This window comes from Oncorhynchus mykiss, chromosome 20 (assembly GCF_057628025.1).
Source record: "Oncorhynchus mykiss isolate SJ-2025 chromosome 20, ASM5762802v1, whole genome shotgun sequence".
NCBI classification, from domain to species: Eukaryota; Metazoa; Chordata; class Actinopteri; order Salmoniformes; family Salmonidae; genus Oncorhynchus; species Oncorhynchus mykiss.
Genome location: NC_143041.1, coordinates 33,599,700 through 33,613,868, shown reverse-complemented (window position 1 = coordinate 33,613,868; position 14,169 = coordinate 33,599,700). Strand labels below are relative to the sequence as shown.

Sequence of the window (14,169 nt, the reverse complement as noted above, 5' to 3'; positions counted from 1 at the left end):
ATAGCTACCAGAAGAGAACTACTGTCCACAGGGGCAACTACTGTCCACAGGGGCAACATAGTTGATAGCTACCAGAAGAGAACTACTGTCCACAGGGGCAACTACTGTCCACAGGGGCAACATAGTTGATAGCTACCAGAAGAGAACTACTGTCCACAGGGGCAACTACTGTCCACAGGGGCAACATAGTTGATAGCTACCAGAAGAGAACTACTGTCCACAGGGGCAACATAGTTGATAGCTACCAGAAGAGAACTACTGTCCACAGGGGCAACATAGTTGATAGCTGCCAGAAGAGAACTACTGTCCACAGGGGCAACATAGTTGATAGCTGCCAGAAGAGAACTACTGTCCACATGGGCAACATAGTTGATAGCTGCCAGAAGAGAACTACTGTCCACAAGGGAAACATAGTTGATAGCTGCCAGAAGAGAACTACTGTCCACAGGGGCAACATAGTTGATAGCTGCCAGAAGAGAACTACTGTCCACAGTGGCAACATATTTGATAGCTGCCAGAAGAGAACTACTGTCCACAGGGGCAACATAGTTGATAGCTGCCAGAAGAGAACTACTGTCCACAGGGGCAACATAGTTGATAGCTACCAGAAGAGAACTACTGTCCACAGGGGCAACTACTGTCCACAGGGGCAACATAGTTGATAGCTACCAGAAGAGAACTACTGTCCACAGGGGCAACTACTGTCCACAGGGGCAACATAGTTGATAGCTACCAGAAGAGAACTACTGTCCACAGGGGCAACTACTGTCCACAGGGGCAACATAGTTGATAGCTACCAGAAGAGAACTACTGTCCACAGGGGCAACATAGTTGATAGCTACCAGAAGAGAACTACTGTCCACAGGGGCAACATAGTTGATAGCTGCCAGAAGAGAACTACTGTCCACAGGGGCAACATAGTTGATAGCTGCCAGAAGAGAACTACTGTCCACATGGGCAACATAGTTGATAGCTGCCAGAAGAGAACTACTGTCCACAAGGGAAACATAGTTGATAGCTGCCAGAAGAGAACTACTGTCCACAGGGGCAACATAGTTGATAGCTGCCAGAAGAGAACTACTGTCCACAGGGGCAACATATTTGATAGCTGCCAGAAGATAACTACTGTCCACAGGGGCAACATAGTTGATAGCTGTCAGAAGAGAACTACTGTCCACAGGGGCAACATAGTTGATAGCTGCCAGAAGAGAACTACTGTCCACAAGGGAAACATAGTTGATAGCTACCAGAAGATAACTACTGTCCACAGGGGCAACATAGTTGATAGCTGCCAGAAGAGAACTACTGTCCACATGGGCAACATAGTTGATAGCTGCCAGAAGAGAACTACTGTCCACAGGGGAAACATAGTTGATAGCTGCCAGAAGAGAACTACTGTCCACAGGGGCAACATAATTGATAGCTACCAGAAGAGAACTACTGTCCACAGGGGCAACATAGTTGATAGCTGCCAGAAGAGAACTACTGTCCACAGGGGCAACATATTTGATAGCTGCCAGAAGATAACTACTGTCCACAGGGGCAACATAGTTGATAGCTGTCAGAAGAGAACTACTGTCCACAGGGGCAACATAGTTGATAGCTGCCAGAAGATAACTACTGTCCACAGGGGCAACATAGTTGATAGCTACCAGAAGAGAACTACTGTCCACAGGGGCAACATAGTTGATAGCTGCCAGAAGAGAACTACTGTCCACAGGGGCAACATAGTTGTGCAGCCCAGAGGGAGTCTGGGTTTGTGTGTGGTAAACGACAGTGAGATGAGAGGATAAACAGAGCGCCAGAAACAGGATAAATCAGCACTGGCAGTAAACAACCTGGTATAAACACAGGCTCCATGGCCCCGAACAACACACAACACAACATAAACCCGTTAGAACTCTGACCCAGTTCAGTTGAAAGTTCAGTCTGCTTTGGACTCCCTAAATCCTGTATCAAGCATCTCAGAGAAGTGTTGGTTTATGATCAGTTTTACATTTAAGATCCCAATGAATAAGATTTCAAGGACGAGGGGATCTGATGTTAGATCAGTAGTCCTACTCTGAGATGATTGATACATAAGGCCCCTGATCCCAAGTCAGATTCTCTTCACTCAAAGTTAGCGTGAGACCGAAATCTGGACTGTACATTATTATTATTATTTGGGGGGGAAAGTGGGAATACATTTGGATTGAATCTACTGTCTTGTTACAATGATGTTATGATTTGTCATGGTGATGCATTCTGATAGTCTGTCTGTGTTGTTATTGGTTGACAATGATGCTGTGACTGTCACCGGTAGAAAATAGTTACTTCTGGGAAGGATGTTGATTGGCAGAGGAGAGAGTGAGGTAGTGTTGGCCCAGTCTTACCACAGATATTCTTCTCCCCCCCACAGTCCTTGGGTTAGGGACATACTGGGCTACTGTACCTTGATATCAGCCCATAACAGAATAGTCAACATTGAACAATTACTGTATTAGTGAGGCAATTGAGTCAAGTTGAGTTCAACTGGGTTGAATATAATTTGACATAATAGAATTCGGATAGCATTGGAATTGGAATGTTGAAATAACAGGATAGCGTTATGGTATACTGTAGGTCTATCATTATAAGCCTGGCCCCAGATCAGTCTGTCATGTTTGGCAAAACAATTACAATAAAGGGAGCAAAAAAATCACAAACTGATCTGTAACTAGACGAGGGTAGCAAAATGTGTATTTTTATTTTATTTAACCTTTATTTAATTAGGCAAGTCAGTTTTAAGAATAAATTATTATTTACAGTGACAGCCTACCGGGGAACAGTGGGTTAACTGCAAAATTCCAGTAACTTTCTGAAAATCCCCAGGGGTTTTCCAGAATTTCCAGAATTCCAGGATGTTAACAGAATGTTGCAACCCTTAACCAGGCTAGTTTGATATGGTGAAGTTTAGAGCCTTAGAGTCGGGTTGAGTCTTTCTGTATACAATGTTATTAGGTGCTACCACTAACAGGCTAATGTGTGTGTATGTGTGTGTGTATAGGGGTGTGTATGTGTGTATATGTGTTTGTGTGTGTGTATATGTGTGTGTGAGCACGCGTGCGTACGTGCCTGTGTGTATTTGTGTGTGTGTTACCTGTAGATTACTCCATGTTGGTGAAGGAACATGAGGGCAGACGTGACCTCGGCGGCATAGAAGCGAGAGCGCGCCTCGTCAAACTTCCTGGAACGCTGGATCTGGAACATGAGGTCTCCTCCGTTCACGTACTCCATCACAAAGAACAGACGGTCCTGGAGATGGAGGGAGAGGAGGAGAGACAGAGAGAAAGACAGTAAGACAAGAAGAAGGGTTACATCTTTTTCACCCATGATTAAAACAACCACTACAAAGACCAGATAATAGTTTTACTATGTGTCGCAAAGAATAAAGAGTTAATGATCAGATCGCATTGTGGAAGTAGACAGTTACAAATATCTTGTAGCTAGTCAATTCAGCTCAATAAAGATTGAACTGTAGTTTGACAGTGTGACCCTGAGTAGAACCAGTATTGCCGATCTGCATTAGAGTATATTAAACCAAACTTAACCCTGCATTAACCCCTCCACACTTCCACCTTTACAAATAACTGTGATCCTAATGGTCAGCAATCAATACCTGCCCCTAAGGCTAAGCCCCCCAGCCATCCCTACCTGACCCACAGCCCCTATTCTCCAGGCACAGAGAGCTGTCTCTCTGGGAACAACGGTCCCCTTCCTGAATTCCAGCTCCCCATATAGGAAATCAGATTGAGGAGGGCGGGTGGTGGGTATATAAAAAGCTCTCTATATAAGAAAGGAGTGGCCCCGTCCGAACCATTGTTTAACGCCACAGGGGTCACGAAGCTATAAGAACCAATGACACATATTCCATCATTCAAATTACAATGGTGTTTAACCCAGCAATCGAGAAAAATACCTTCATTAGATACTCGTCTTCCACAACTGGGAACTTACAGATGGTCCTAGGTAGTATTAAGGCATAAGGAGGATTTCTCCAAATGTTGACACCCCACCTACAGACCTGTATTACCGACACCCCACCTCGGGGCTCCCGAGTGGCGCAGCGGTCTAAGGCACTGCATCTCAGTGCAAGAGGCATCACTACAGTCCCTGGTTTGATTCCAGGCTGCATCACATCCGGCCGTGATTGGGAGTCCCATAGGGCGGCGCACATTTTGTAAATAACAATTTGTTCTTAACTGACTTGCCTAGTTAAATATAAGTTTTAAAATATATATGTACACCCTGATCTGTTTCGCCTGTCTTTGTGATTCCACCTCCCTCCAAGTGTCACCCATCTACCTCATTATCCCCTGTGTATTTATACCTGTGTTCTCTGTTTATCTGTTGCCAGTTCGTCTTGTTTGTCAAGTCAACCAGCGTTTTTGTTCTCAGCTCCTGCTTTTCCCAGCCTCTCTTTTTCTCGCATTCCTGGATTTGACCTTTGCCTGTCCTGACTCTGAGCCCGCCTGCCTGGCCACTCTGCCTGCCTGGCCACTCTGCCTGCCTGGCCACTCTGCCTGCCTGGCCACTCTGCCTGCCTGGCCACTCTGCCTGCCTGGCCACTCTGCCTGCCTGGCCACTCTGCCTGCCTGGCCACTCTGCCTGCCTGGCCACACTGCCTGCCTGGCCACTCTGCCTGCCTGCCGTCCAGTACCGTTGCCCCTCCTCTGGTTTACTGACCCCTGCCTGCCTTGACATGTCTGTTGCCTGCCCCTGTTGGATTATTAAACCATTGTTAATTTGATGTTGTCTGCATCCGGGCCTTACCTTCATACCTGATATATCAAATCAAATCAAAGTTTATTTGTCATGTGTGCCGAATACAACAGGTGTAGTCCTTACAGTGAAATGCTTACTTACAGGCTCTAACCAATAATGCAAAAAAGGTATTAGGTGAACAATAGGTAAGTTAAGAAATAAAAACAACAGTATAAAGACAGTGAAAAACAGTAGCGAGGCTATATACAGTAGAGAGGATATATACAGTAGAGAGGCTATATACAGTAGAGAGGCTATATACAGTAGAGAGGCTATATACAGTAGTGAGGCTATAAACAGTAGAGAGGCTATAAACAGTAGAGAGGCTATATACAGTAGAGAGGCTATATACAGTAGCGAGGCTATATACAGTAGCGAGGCTATATACAGTAGCGAGGCTATATACAGTAGCGAGGCTATATACAGTAGCGAGGCTATAAACAGTAGAGAGGCTACAAACAGTAGCGAGGCTATAAACAGTAGAGAGGCTATATACAGTAGAGAGGCTATATACAGTAGAGAGGCTATATACAGTAGCGAGGCTATAAACAGTAGCGAGGCTATAAACTGTAGTGAGGCTATAAACAGTAGCGCGGCTATATACAGTAGTGAGGCTATAAACAGTAGCGAGGCTATATACAGTAGAGAGGCTATAAAGAGAGTCTACATACAGACACCGGTTAGTCAGGCTGATTGAGGTAGTATGTACATGTAGATATGGTTAAAGTGACTATGCATATATGATGAACAGAGAGCTGCAGTAGCGTAAAAGAGGTCTTTGCTGGTGGTGGGTGGCCCGACACAATGCAGACAGCCTGGTTAGCCAACGTGCCAGAGCACTGATTGGTCGGGCCAATTGAGGTAGTATGTACATGTACAATCTCTCAAACACTGTGTGACAACTGCTGATGTATGAAAGGGCTGAAGTTTGAGAACCAGCTCATCATATCCTATACTAGAATCCATGCTCATATATACATATTATATTACCTTTAATGACCTTCAGTAAATAACCAGACTGAGACTCCTCAATCAGCAAGTACTAGACCTGCTCCTACACAGAGTGCAGTAATACAGTACTGTAGGTAGGGTGTCAGTACTACAGTACTGTAGGTGGGGTGTCAGTAATACAGTACTGTAGGTGGGGTGTCAGTAATACAGTACTGTAGGTGGGGTGTCAGTAATACAGTACTGTAGGTGGGGTGTCAGTACTACAATACTGTAGGTAGGGTGTCAGTAATACAGTACTGTACGTGGGGTGTCAGTAATACAGTACTGTAGGTGGGGTGTCAGTAATACAGTACTGTAGGTGGGGTGTCAGTAATACAGTACTGTAGGTGGGGTGTCAGTAATACAGTACTGTAGGTGGGGTGTCAGTAATACAGTACTGTAGGTGGGGTGTCAGTAATACAATACTGTAGGTGAGGTGTCAGTAATACAGTACTGTATGTGGGGTGTCAGTAATACAGTACTGTAGGTGGGGTGTCAGTACTACAGTTCTGTAGGTGGGGTGTCAGTAATACAGTACTGTAGGTGGGGTGTCAGTAATACAGTACTGTAGGTGGGGTGTCAGTACTACAGTTCTGTAGGTGGGGTGTCAGTACTACAATACTGTAGGTGGGGTGTCAGTAATACAGTACTGTAGGTGGGGTGTCAGTACTACAGTACTGTAGGTGGGGTGTCAGTAATACAGTACTGTAGGTAGGGTGTCAGTAATACAGTACTGTAGGTGGGTTGTCAGTAATACAGTACTGTAGGTCGGGTGTCAGTAATACAGTACTGTAGGTGGGGTGTCAGTAATAGAGTACTGTAGGTGGGGTGTCAGTAATACAGTACTGTAGGTGGGGTGTCAGTACTACAGTACTGTAGGTGGGGTGTCAGTAATAGAGTACTGTAGGTGGGGTGTCAGTAATACAGTACTGTAGGTGGGGTGTCAGTAATAGAGTACTGTAGGTGGGGTGTCAGTAATACAGTACTGTAGGTGGGGTGTCAGTAATACAATACTGTAGGTAGGGTGTCAGTAATACAGTACTGTACGTGGGGTGTCAGTAATACAGTACTGTAGGTGGGGTGTCAGTAATACAGTACTGTAGGTGGGGTGTCAGTAATACAGTACTGTAGGTGGGGTGTCAGTAATACAGTACTGTAGGTTGGGTGTCAGTAATACAGTACTGTAGGTGGGGTGTCAGTAATACAGTACTGTAGGTGGGGTGTCAGTAATACAGTACTGTAGGTGAGGTGTCAGTAATACAGTACTGTATGTGGGGTGTCAGTAATACAGTACTGTAGGTGGGGTGTCAGTACTACAGTACTGTAGGTGGGGTGTCAGTAATACAGTACTGTAGGTAGGGTGTCAGTAATACAGTACTGTAGGTGGGTTGTCAGTAATACAGTACTGTAGGTGGGGTGTCAGTAATACAGTACTGTAGGTGGGGTGTCAGTAATAGAGTACTGTAGGTGGGGTGTCAGTAATACAGTACTGTAGGTGGGGTGTCAGTACTACAGTACTGTAGGTGGGGTGTCAGTAATACAGTAATACAGACTACCCTCTCACACTGCTAGGGGAATGGTAGGCTACCCTCTCACACTGCTAGTGGAATGGTAGACTACCCTCTCACACTGCTAGTGGAATGGTAGACTGCCTTCACTTGGTTGTTAATACTACATTCAGTAGGAGATGAGGAGAAGACTAAATGTGGTAAAGCATTGTTACAGTGTAAACTGCTTATGGGTGCTGCACTATAGCTGTCCTCTGCTACATCGTCTCCAACCTAATGTGTGTATGTGTGTGTACATCGGAGTGTTGGATAGAGCAGAAGACATATTTCTGTGTCCTATTCTCCTTCTAGTAAATGCTGTGCTGCAAACTTATGTTCTGTCCAGTAAATGAGTGTTCTTTTTTTTTTCAGGACATTGAGCAATTTAGCAATTTAGTTGACTCATGGTGCTTTCAGTATTTTATCAAAGCTACAAAACTCTCTGAACAGTTATTCAAACCATTTGTCTCGGCTGAAGCCTTACATTTCCAGCAGTCCACCTCAGCATTTTTTTCTCATTCTGAAAGCTAATTTAAACAGGATGCTGAAATAGTTTGTTTAAATGTGTCCGAGTCAGACCAAGTCCCACCCAATCAAATGTGAATAAACATTTCCTTCTTCTAATTAAAAAAGGTACAGATACTGGCTTCCCAGCGCCGACACAGAGAAAAGCCCCGATGGCCAGATTACCGCCAAGACCCAAAACAATCTGTCTGTGTGTGTGTGTGTGTGTGTGAGGGGGGAGGGGTGTATTGAACAACCCAATCATGATTTCCTTCAGCTCTATTCAAAGGATATGTTCATAACATTTACCAAGGGAAGGTACATGTTGAGGTTGGTCTGGTCATTAATGGTTTCATTTCATTCCATGTTCTGACAAGCAGTTACTCAAGATATCAACATGAATATACCCATCAGTATAGTACAGCAAAAAAAGACAGTCAGATTGATTGTACTTTCATTTCTTTGAGAATTGGTGTTCAATTATTTTTCACCACAGTTTAAGTAATTACAGTAGGAGATTACCACACAGTTCTTTCCCGTTAAAAACTAGGCAGCTTTGTGATGCTGATAGCAGCAGGAAATCATTATAATTTCGGTACAGAGCGTATTGTGTGTGGCCCTGGACACAGCTCAAGAATGTTTATCCTTAAGCCCAGAACAGCAGGCTGACCCTGCTCACTGAGACACACTCACTGACCAGAGGAATACACACACACATGCGCACACACACACACATGCGCGCGCACACACACACACACACACACACCTTCATTAATTGTAAAACTTGACTCATGAGAGACACAAACTGATGTAATTAAAGTCTGTAACATAGTCACCCATACACATCCACATGAGGACAGACACGCACATACTGTACACACACAGGACAATCACTCAACCTCTCACCCGCTCCTACTCATTCTCATTCAGAGATTAAGTGCATGCACACACACACACGCACACGCACACACACACACACACACACACACACACACACACACACGCAGTACTCCCATTACCCCCAGTCTCCCTCCACAGGCGCTGTGTCCCATTACATTATGAAAAATGTGTTTCACATGAAATGAATCAAGGCAAACTATTCAATTACAGAACAATACTTTTTTCCTGAGCTGTCAAGTCTGACTCACTGCTCTGATGGAAGATGAGGTTCTCTCTGTGATACTGAAGAGAATGATGGTGAACTCCATCCGACTGCAGTCCTTCTCTGACTTCTGGACACAAACACATTTGTACAGACATATTCTCACACAAACTTGCACTGTAAAAAATGCTGGGTTAAAAACTATTTGATTTGGATTGTTTTGGTAACCCAGCGCTGGGTAAATATTGGACAGGACACATGCTGGGTTGTTTTGACCCAGCCAGTTGGGTTGCGTGCATAACCCACCAAGTTGGGTTGTTGGGATTAGCCAAACATGGGTTCATTTAACTGCCAGTTGGGGCTTTTTTACTCTCATGCTGGAGTGACCTAGCAGCTGTTTTTTTAATGTAATCGTTAGGTTATTTTCATGAGGTGTGGCTTATTAGGTGCGTGGCTTTCAGCTAGATCTTATTGGCCACCCATGAGAACGCGGGTGGTCTTACGTTTACATCCTGCAAATTCAAATTCTCCTTATTATTTTTTACACATTCTTCTATAAAAGTATGATTCTTTTAATAAGGTACACCACCGTATTGCCTAATAAGGTACATTATAAACTGAGTGGTTCCAGCCCAGAATGCTGATTGGCTAACAGCCATGGTATATGAGAACATATACCATGGGTTTGATTTGTTCTTAACTGACTTGCCAAGTTAAAATAAAGGTAAAAAAAAAAAACAAGATACCAATAAGGCACATCGGGGGTTTGTGGTATATGGCCAATATACCATGGCTAATGCATAAGAACAGCCCTTAGCTGTGGTATATAGGCCATATACCACAACCCCTCGGGCCTTATTGCTTAAATATACCAGCTTATTGTATCCCAACAATGGGATTTACATAGGCTTTTAGAATTCATACACTTCTGTAAGCATCATTGAAGCTACAAAAAAAATGTCAATGTTCGACCTTAATGTGATAACTATACAACAGATGAACAGAAATGATATTTACTCTCGTGGGTGGGTAAAAAGAACTAGCCACGCCCCTACTAACCTAAGCCTTCAGTCTATTGATCTGACCCACTGGGTCATATCTCAATAACCCAGCACCAATAACCCTTTAAAGAAAACAACCCAACTAAGTTACCCAACGCCTGCAACCCAGCAGTTGGGTCAACCAAACAACCCAGCATTTTTCTAGAGTGTGCAGTTCATGCACACACACATGCACTCATGTACAGTAGTACACACACACAGACACACATGCATGCACACCCTTTACCAAGAAGCCAAGAAGCTGTCAATCCCCAGCAGGAGAGAGTGTTCTTTTCTAAGGTCGTCATTAGCTGAGACATTTTTCTCGTTCTGGGGAGGGAGAATAAAAAACAAACAACCTCGTGACGGATCTCTTTACATAAGAAAAATCCCAGCAATCATGACACGCTCTCTCTCTCTCCATCTCCCCCTCACCCTCCCTTCTAATCAGAAAGCTCTAAATCGGAGCGTTACATAGTGACTGAGGCTGAAGGGTGAAGCGCAGAGCTCTCAGGTCCGAACACACTTTAAGACACTCACAATCAGTTCTGCTCTGTGTTTGGACATATAAAAGCTCCACTTCATTTGTCATGTTATTGAACTACATGTTGTGTGCAACTGGAAAATGGTCATGTTTTATTGTCACATTCACTGGATAGGTGCAGTGAAAGGTGTTGTTTTACAGGGTCAGACCCCTGGAGCATATTAGGGTTAAGTGCCTTGCTCTAGGACACAATGACAGATGCTTCACCTTGACGGCTCAGGTATTCGGCCCAACGCTCTAATTGCTAGGCTACCTGCCGCAGGACCAGACATGGTCAGACTGGGCACAGCTCTGCCACTACCTGGTTGGTGGGGTGGGTCTTGATAGGGGTGAGACAGGGCAAGGTGTCTCCGCTGTAGAGGGTGGACTGGGAGTTGGAGGATTTCAATTAGATGGAGTTGTTAAGTAGTCTGTAACTTGTTTTCCCTTAACTCTGAGCCGGGACCAGTATTTAGTTGTTTTTCACATCAAGATTGAAGTTAGGTCTTCAGGCATGAGTTGATCCTGACACACCACTAGTAACCACCAGAGAAATAGTCTGTTTCATGTCTGTATTATATGTACATTATACTATTAGTTCTAAGATATAAAGGCCCCTCTCTTTGTGTGAAACCCCTTGGCAAAAAAAAAAATTGTTGACAAGGCACTCAAAGTATAACACATACATGCTAAACACCCCCACAAAGGCCATAAATAGCAACCATTTTCCATTTGCTGAAGCAATCAGAAAGTCGTTAATCGTGTCTAAACCCAGCTTGGGCCAAAGACCCCTCCAGGATACACACTGGGACACGGGTATCTCCCACAACAGTTGTATCCGCAACACAAACTTCACACACAGATAGCATGTGTGTGTGTGTGTGTGTGTGTCTGTGTGCATGCGTGTGACTCAAAGATCAACAATCTTGTGGTACACAAAATTGAGTTGGTCAGACAAACCACTGAAATGCACACTTCAAGGTTCAAATAATCAAAAACTTTTATGTCCATAAGAGCATTTGTCTTCAGAATACATTGTCAAAGTCCCTCTATGACAGGGGGAATGATTTATGTGAACAATACGATAGCTAGAAAATTAAAGGGAGGAGACAGAGAGCATAGCTAGATAACAAGAAGAGAGAGAGGTGGAGAGATAGAGATGATGTACTGTTTAGACAGACAGATGTCCGCCTCTGCTGTGGCTGGAACCCCCACCCCCCCCCCATGGCTGTTCTCCCTAAACACACACACACACACACACACACACACACACGTTCCCACGTTCCCCGTTGCAGGGGTCAGCCAGGAAGGGCGGAGTCAGGGGGAGAATCCTAATGAGCAAGAAGAGCCACAGAACCTTATAATGGGACACTTGGAAGATGTGAGCATAACCACTGTTTAATAACGATGTCCCTATATCACCATTCTAAACCATGGGTGGGCAACATTTTTGGCTCGAGGGCCACATCAGGTTTTCAAAGTTCAACACAGATTTTTTGGGGGACCGATTTGTTTGTCGAAAACAATTTGCGGCCAGCAAAAGGATAATTACTTCTAAATATATAGGCCCATTATAATGTATATAAATATATAGGCCCATTTTCATGTATATAAATATTTTGGCCCATTATAATGTATATAAATATTTTGGCCCATTATAATGTATATAAATATTTTGGCCCATTATAATGTATATAAATATATAGGCCCATTATAATGTATATAAATATTTTGGCCCATTATAATGTATATAAACATTTTAGCCCATTATAATGTATATAAATATTTTGGCCCATTATAATGTATATAAATATATAGGCCCAATATAATGTATATAAATATATAGGCCCATTATAATGTATATAAATATATAGGCCCATTATAATGTATATAAATATTTAGGCCCATTATAATGTATATAAATATATAGGCCCAATATAATGTATATAAATATATAGGCCCAATATAATGTATATAAATATATAGGCCCATTATAATGTATATAAATATTTAGGCCCATTATAATGTATATAAATATATAGGCCCATTATAATTCTGACCTAGTTTTCATCTAGTTTTAGACGTTGACCTGGAGTGTTTTTCTTACCCAGAAGAATAATCCCCCCCACCTCTACCTCACGTGGGCCAAATTGAAAGGGCTCTGTAGCCGCATAAAGCCCCCAGGTTGTAGTTCGCCCACCCCTGTTCTAACGCTATCATTAACAACAGGTTCCACTTAGAGTGGCCATTTGAATAGCCAAGGTAGTACACACATTCAATTCAGTTAATGGAAGACTCTCCAGCCGTGGAACAATCTCAATCACAACAAATGAAGACAAAGGACCTCTGCCAATGTGTCACTCAGCAAGAATGTTCTGCAGCTTATCTGTCATCATTCCATGAAAGTACATAAACCTCAAAAGGAAATCAATTCCCTGTGAGCAAATCATTTTTCAGGACCAAAAGGCAAATAAAAGGCCCATTAGAAAGCATAGACATGCATACTGTGCATATTGTGCCAAATCATTATGGATGAATCTGAATGAGTGTAAAAACATGCCGCATTTCAACCACGGACGTCATTCATTAATCACTCTATACAGTGATTGTGTGTGTTTGTGTGTGTGTGTGTGCGTGTGCGTGTGCGTGTGTGTGTGTGTGTGTGTGTGTGTGTGTGTGTGTGCGTGTGTATGTGCATGTAGCTCGTATAGCATGCGGGTGTGTTTTGGTTATGGTACGGCTCCTATTTGGCTGTGTGCACAGCTGTCAGGGAGAGGAGAACTACAATAAACCGCCACAATTGATGGAGTAAAAACAGAGAACCAACCTATTGGTGGCTGCCAAGTCACCTCCAACCCAGAGTCAGACTCCAGGGCCCAGCCAACGGCCTAAAGGAGGCCCATTCACTCACTGATGCCATTAGGAGAGAATGAGGGGAATCGAGATAGAACAGAACGTACAGTGCAAAGGTGGGAAGAGCTCCAAGGACAAGGTGGCAGGGCTGCTTTGTCTTTACATGGGCTCAAATAATGCCCTGAATAGTTCACGGTCTCCTCTCCCTTTTAGATCTTTGCCCCTCTCTATCTCTCTCTCCCTCTCTCACACTATCTCTCTCTCCCTCGCTCTCTCTCTATCTCTCTCTCCCTCGCTCTCTCTCTATCTCTCTCTCCCTCTCTCACACTATCTCTCTCTCCCTCTCTCTCTCACACTATCTCTCTCTCCCTCTCTCACACTATCTCTCTCCCCCTCGCTCTCTCTGTATCTCTCTCTCCCTCTCTATCTCTCTCTCCCTCTCTCACACTATCTCTCTCCCCCTCGCTCTCTCTGTATCTCTCTCCCCCTCGCTCTCTATCTCTCTCTCCCTCTCTCACACTATCTCTCTCTCCCTCTCTCACACTATCTCTCTCCCCCTCGCTCTCTATCTCTCTCTCCCTCTCTCACACTATCTCTCTCCCCCTCTCTCACACTATCTCTCTCTCCCTCTCTCACACTATCTCTCTCCCCCTCGCTCTCTCTCTATCTCTCTCTCCCTCTCTCACACTATATCTCTCTCCCTCGCTCTCTCTGTATCTCTCCCTCTCTCACACTATCTCTCTCCCCCTCGCTCTCTCTGTATCTCTCTCCCCCTCGCTCTCTCTCTCTCTCTCCCTCTCTCTTTCTCTCCCTCGTTCTCTCACACAG

The 14,169-nt window shown here is 44.1% G+C and overlaps 1 protein-coding gene and 1 long non-coding RNA gene across 3 annotated transcripts in view; both read right to left on the bottom strand.

Annotated features, from left to right (window-relative positions):
- LOC149974574 (uncharacterized) overlaps positions 1-14,169 on the bottom strand; it is a 423,285-nt gene that overhangs the window by 216,175 nt on the left and 192,941 nt on the right. The window lies entirely within an intron of this gene.
- The window catches only part of LOC110499309 (protein kinase C epsilon type), a 158,732-nt gene that overhangs the window by 29,969 nt on the left and 114,594 nt on the right, over positions 1-14,169 (bottom strand). For both annotated transcript variants that reach the window (XR_016489481.1, XM_090212943.1), the window contains exon 11: positions 3,119-3,273. Coding sequence is in view for 1 of the 2 variants with exons in the window: in XM_090212943.1 (XP_090069069.1) it covers positions 3,119-3,273 (155 nt within the window). In the remaining variant the exon portion in view is untranslated. The remainder of the gene's footprint in view (positions 1-3,118; positions 3,274-14,169) is intronic.